This window comes from Mycetomoellerius zeteki, unplaced genomic scaffold, assembly GCF_001594055.1.
Source record: "Mycetomoellerius zeteki isolate Tzet28-1 unplaced genomic scaffold, Tzet1.0 scaffold312, whole genome shotgun sequence".
Classification (NCBI taxonomy): domain Eukaryota; kingdom Metazoa; phylum Arthropoda; class Insecta; order Hymenoptera; family Formicidae; genus Mycetomoellerius; species Mycetomoellerius zeteki.
Window position 1 is genome coordinate 536,906 of NW_017257297.1, and position 6,027 is coordinate 542,932.

The window sequence follows — 6,027 nt, forward strand, 5'->3', positions numbered from 1 at the left end:
AAATCCATAATTAAGAAGACTAAAGTCGACTGATGATAAATGCTATATCAAAACCTCGTTATTTCCTGATTCAATAACTGTATTCTATGTGAAAAATTTTAATGTACTGTGTGCAAGAGTAAATATAGGAATATAGGACACAAGTGCCTGTTGATCAGGTATCGCTTAATAATTTGTTAAAATGTATTACCACATTGGTATACAAGTCAAAAATAATATTGCATTACAATATTACAGAATGTATAAATTAAGGTAACCTGAAATAATTTTTAATTCAACCAATTGAAGCTATGAATCATTATTATAAATATAAAAATTAATACAGCACACGAGTAGAATAAAGCATTTAATACAGTGAAACATAATTAAACAAAGGTTTTTAGGTTTCACCACTGTCATGTGGTGAGCGTATATCGTCAATTTTCAGTATCATCTTCACGAGCTGCGTAGCCAACAAAATTTGTTGTGTCTTGCTCGTCAGCGTTTCGATGACATTCTGTTTTTTCATATCTGTAATAAACGATTCGTGACAATTTCGTGATTATATATATATATATATATACATACACATATACATATAAAGATCAATACGTACTCGGTGTTCCTCGATTTAAACAATCGATCCCAAGAGCGGGATTTTTTTCAGATAATTGACGCGCTTTAATCTCCGCTATAGTGTCTACTGGAGAAAGGCCTGAATTTTCCGCGAGCGCCATTGGAACGCTTTCCAAAGCTTCAGCAAAAGCACGGAAGGCATATTGTTCTAAAGTGCCAATTTTATCAGCTTGTGCCATGCATGCTAGCGCGCAGGATATTTCCGCTGCGCCTCCACCGTAAAGAATCCTGTTGTCTTTTACTACGTTGCGTACAGTGCACAATGCATCATGTATTGATCGTTTCGCTTCTTCGATGATCTAAATGATAAACACATGAAAGTAATATCATATTCATTACAAATTCTAAGAATTATTTAAATAACGTAAATAAATGTTGCATCACAAAAAAAATAAGTTCAATTAATACAGAGCATTGAATAGTTCATATAATTGCAATGCACTACTATTGCAAGGTGTCTGGTCAGTTATGTACATTGGAAAGAGTACTACTGAAATTCTCCTTGCGTAGAAATTATTAGTGCTCAAGTTGACAAAGCAATTAGCCTGTGCGTCGAGCAATTGAACATGATTGGTTCTTATTTATAGATCCAATCAATCACATTCAATCACTCGTTGCATACCATTTTGTTGCCGCCGCGAATGAAGATCGTCACAGCGCGAGAATTCTTGCATTCTTCGATGACTAGCATTCGATCCTTTGTTGTGCCAAATGTCAATTCCCTGACGACACCAGCATGGCCAAGTTTTTCCGGCGTCAATTCCTCGAAGCGAGGTACAATGCGTCCACCGGTCGCAATAGCAATTAGCTGAAAAGAAGATTTGATTCTTTAAGTATTTAATATACAAAACGCAAAATACGACAAAAAGATTGCTATTATTTCAGGTCTCATAATCTTTGGATCATTGGAGCCACCACGAGAGCCAGATCACCAATTACCCAATTTTGAAAGTTTTTTATTTTTCTCAAAAGTTAACATAACATTAATTTACGAGAAAATACTAATACTTTCAAAACTAAGAGCCAGTTCCCCAAACTTTCGCATCTCCTCTAGCGCTTTTTTCTCATCATTAAAGCAAATTGCTATGAAAACAATTAAAATTAAGAGAGTAAAGAAAAAAAAGGAATTATGAAGATATCACTTACTTCAATCTCTGGACCGCCAACCCATCTAACCGCAGGCAAATTATTTTGCAGCAGGAGATGGTTGGCTTCATCGTCAAAGCCCCATTGACAAATAGCCAGGGTTGTACCAGCATCTTTGACCTGCTTCACCATTTCCGTAAACTTTTCACGCTCGTAATCGCGCAAGGCTCTGTAATCGTCGACCGATGTGACATCCAACTTGTGTTTTGTTTTAGGTTTTGGTGGTTCAAACGGACAAGTCAAGATGGCCAATTTGACGTCTTCTAATCTCTATAACATTATATGGAGATTAAATATGTAACTTATTAATTATAAAGCAAAGTTCAACGCAAAATATTTTCCTTACCTTAGGCATTTGTGGATGACTGAAGTCTTTGTCAACAACGACTCCGCGTACTAAAACAGTATCTTCCAATCTACCACCGACTTTTCCTTCTATTTTGATTAGTTCAAAATTAACATCGCGAGTAACAGGATCCATAACTGCCAATACAGCTTGAACGGCTATTTCTGCCATCTGTCTATGATGCTTATTAATGCTGTGATACATAAGAAAATTGTGTGAATAAAAAAAGAATTACGAATAAAGACTTTACAAGCAATAAAAATACTTCATTACATTTTTGAACCTAATGAGGTCATAGCTATGTCAATGTAAGGCTCCAAATTATCCGGAGTTCCGTTGAAGTATTCTGTTATTGTCTTAAGATGCTCGGTCGAACATTTAGCTGCTAATTCAAAACCATCAGCGATTCTGATCGGATGAATTCCCTTGTCTAGCAACTGTTCAGCTTGTTCTAGAAGTGCACCGGCTAATACAACTACTCCAGTAGTGCCATCACCAATCTCATCATCCTGAGAGTTTGACAATTGGACCATCAACTTGGCAATTTCATGCTCTACATCCATATTCTTTAAAATTGTTGCACCATCATTGGTTACAGTAACATCTCCGTCTGAATTCACCATCAACTTATCCAGTCCCTTGGGTCCCAAGGATGTTCTAAGGATGTTAGCGACATTGCGTCCTGCCATAATATGTGACTGTAATCAAAGAATTTCAATATTTCCCATATTTAAAGCTTAAATTTTCACCATACATGTCAACTTTTTATTTAACAAATTAATTTCATAATTTAAATATTAAAATTACATATTCTCTTCGGATTTAAAATAAAAAGAAAAATCTTGGAAAATTACACACACACACACACACACACATATATTATATATATATATCTCGTGGAATAAATAGTGGGTTTATAATTTCGTAGCTCTCTCGCAATGGCTACGTTTACACCGTGCGCTTAGTCCGCGACCTATACGATACACTGAAAAAAATGCATGTAATTTTACATGGAAATTACATGTTCATGACTGGAAAATTGCCTAAATATGATTGGAAATTTACAATTTCCAGTAAATTTCCAAGCATATTTACGTAATTTAGATAATTTTCCAGTCATATACATGTAATTTCCATGTAAAATTACATGCATTTTTTTCAGTGTAGGTGTCTTTGTTTAATATATAGGATAAACAAAGACATCTATTGTATAGGCCGCGGCCTAAATGCACGGTGTAAACGTAGCCAATATCTACAGACTATGGATCGCCTTATATGGTCACAAAGACTCCAAGGTCTCTTAAAGAGAAATATTAATCGACATATATTAATCTGGGGTTCATCCACCGTTCTTAAGTTACAAGTCAAAATCTGGATAAACGAGAGAGAAAAAACCCTTTTGATACACTCCAGTGTGAATATTTTACTTTATTCACTTCCAAACCTTAAAACGTCGCCATTACCGTTCACACGTGGTTGATCGTCTCTCGTGCATCTCTCGAGCGTGGAGGAACCATAGAATCCTCGACGACGCGACGCATCGACGAAACATCGATACGTACGTGTCATCCGCAAAAGAGACTTACGAAGTGACGCAGAAAGCATCGAGGCAGAGAAGCGCGAATGCGAGGTTTGTCGTCGTCGTCATCTCACCTTGATCGCATCATGACCGGTAAGGCGTTGCTGTTTCTCCTGGTTACGGATAATAATGAAGGGCCGGCCGTACTCGTCGAACGCCACTGTTCCTGGTATAGCAGTCATCTTGACGACTGGCGTGATCCAAACGGATCGACTATTCCCTGAAACGGCCGTTCTCTCTAATGCCAATAGTTCCTCTAACGACGTGCCGCAATATAACCGCTACTTACAAACCTTCTGATGCGACCGGAACAACGTCGTCGTGAAGGTGAAGGAACGAATCTCGCGCATGCGTGGTTGCGCAGTTCCGTCTCAGGTACGTATACTGTTTTGCTGTAATGAAGGATGTCATAGACCCTCGTGGAAAAGGAGTAGAATTATTAAATGTAAGTATATAAATTAAATATAGAAAGTATATATTTTAGTATAAGGAAGAATATACTATTAATCTTATAAATCATCAAATAGAATATTGCTGAGTATTTCCGTAGTAAAATTCTAATTATTAATATAATTATCTTGAAATTACGTTGAAACAATGTTTCATCTATAATTATATATAATAATATAATTATATAAAATATTATACATAAAATATGTCCATATATATAATATTTTTTCCTAAAAAAAAAAACAAGGCAAAAATTATTTACGATATAATAAAAATATAATCACGTTAAAAAATTTACTAGCTGTAATTACAGAAACATTATTTTTACATATATCAGTGATTTTTTTACATATATCAGATCATCTTTGTATATAATTATGTTATTCAGAATATTATTAAAGTACTAGAATTTTTATTATTAATATTACCTTATCAATGAAGAAAAAAAGGTAAAAATTATTTGCAATATAACAACCAAATAAATAATATAAAATTTGCTAGTTGTAGTCTTAATTGTGCAATTAATAAATTTCTTTGCTGAGTATTTATATGTATAATATTATAATGCTACATATTTGGCACACAGTATTTAATATATATTTAAACATATTATTAACGTAAGCCTAATACAAAATATTAGTAACTTATATGGGCTCCAGAAAATGTTTTGTGTGGCATCTTAACACGAGTCTGTTAAAGTCCATCACGTGTTCAATATATAATTCACGCATGCGCATGAAATGAATCGAAGAGATTCTTCCAATAAAAAACGGACCGGAACCAAAAGACAAACGAGCAAACAGACCAATCGTGCGAAGCCACGTCACCATTTTTCATTTTAAATTATGAGGGCTATTCTTTTTTGAAAAACGTTCTAAATTGGTTAAACTGATACAAATTATATTTGTTTCATTTTAATTTATTGAACCAGTGCTGCAATGTTCAAAACATTCTTCGAAAAAGAACAGACTTATTGTTTTTTACTAACAGACCGAAATATTTTTAAGAGCCCAGTAATGGAATTGTTGTCTTTCATACAACGCTATGCAAATGTATAAAGCAATATGCAAGATAGATATGATAATAATCCGATATTTTGCGCGATAATACATATTAGAAAGTGATGATACAAGGTGTCCCACGGGAAGATGTTGGAACTAATCAGCTGTAATTTTCGAAAATATTCAATTATTGAAAAAACAAAAATTGCGCTGAAAAGAGAAAAGTCTGCAATTTTTAATGAGTATAAATAAAATTTAATCAAATGTTTGTGTATCAATTAATTTTATTACTGCACTTTGGTAGCACGAATAGTATGCGACGAATATAATATTCAATAAATATGATTTGCACTATCCTCATAGAAATCTCATAGAAATTGCAAATTTCGAACTATTTTCTGTCACAAATAATGTTCTTTAGATAACTCTCACAAAATCGTTTTTAACAGTATCTTGTCAGTTTCCACTATTTTCGACTTTCGGTAAAATATATCGAGTTCTGTATTTTAGCGACATATTTGTCGATATTCTTTTAAAAAAAAACACTCAATTTTTTCAGATAAATAAATTGTTTCACTATGAAAAAGTGAATCACTTCCTTTTTTTTCTAAAATTTTTAGAGCAAGAAAAAGATATTAGAATAGAATCACTCGCGTTATCTATAAAAATATCTTTCGTTTATAAATTCTTAAAATAAATATCCGAATATATCAACCAATTAAAAATTTCTTTATTTAACTGCTTCACCATTTTATTTTTACGACATTTAAATTATTACGAAAAAATATCTTTCTTAAGATTAATATATAAAAATAATTCTGCAAATTTTGAACGAAAAGGAACTCGATCGAAGCCAATTTCCTATTAAGGATTAAAAAATTAATAGAAAA

At 33.3% G+C, this 6,027-nt stretch overlaps 1 protein-coding gene across 1 annotated transcript; it reads right to left on the reverse strand.

The window, feature by feature from the left end:
- Positions 1–369: 369 nt before the first annotated feature.
- CCT5 (chaperonin containing TCP1 subunit 5) lies at positions 370–4,014 on the reverse strand. Its single transcript, XM_018451567.1, has 7 exons — positions 3,761–4,014; positions 2,381–2,805; positions 2,108–2,300; positions 1,762–2,031; positions 1,238–1,423; positions 596–914; positions 370–510 (listed from the first exon to the last, which is right to left on the reverse strand). The coding sequence occupies exons 1-7, from the start codon at positions 3,866–3,868 to the stop codon at positions 380–382; spliced, it is 1,632 nt and encodes a 543-aa protein (XP_018307069.1). The 5' UTR covers positions 3,869–4,014; the 3' UTR covers positions 370–379.
- Between the last annotated feature and the right edge of the window lie 2,013 nt (positions 4,015–6,027).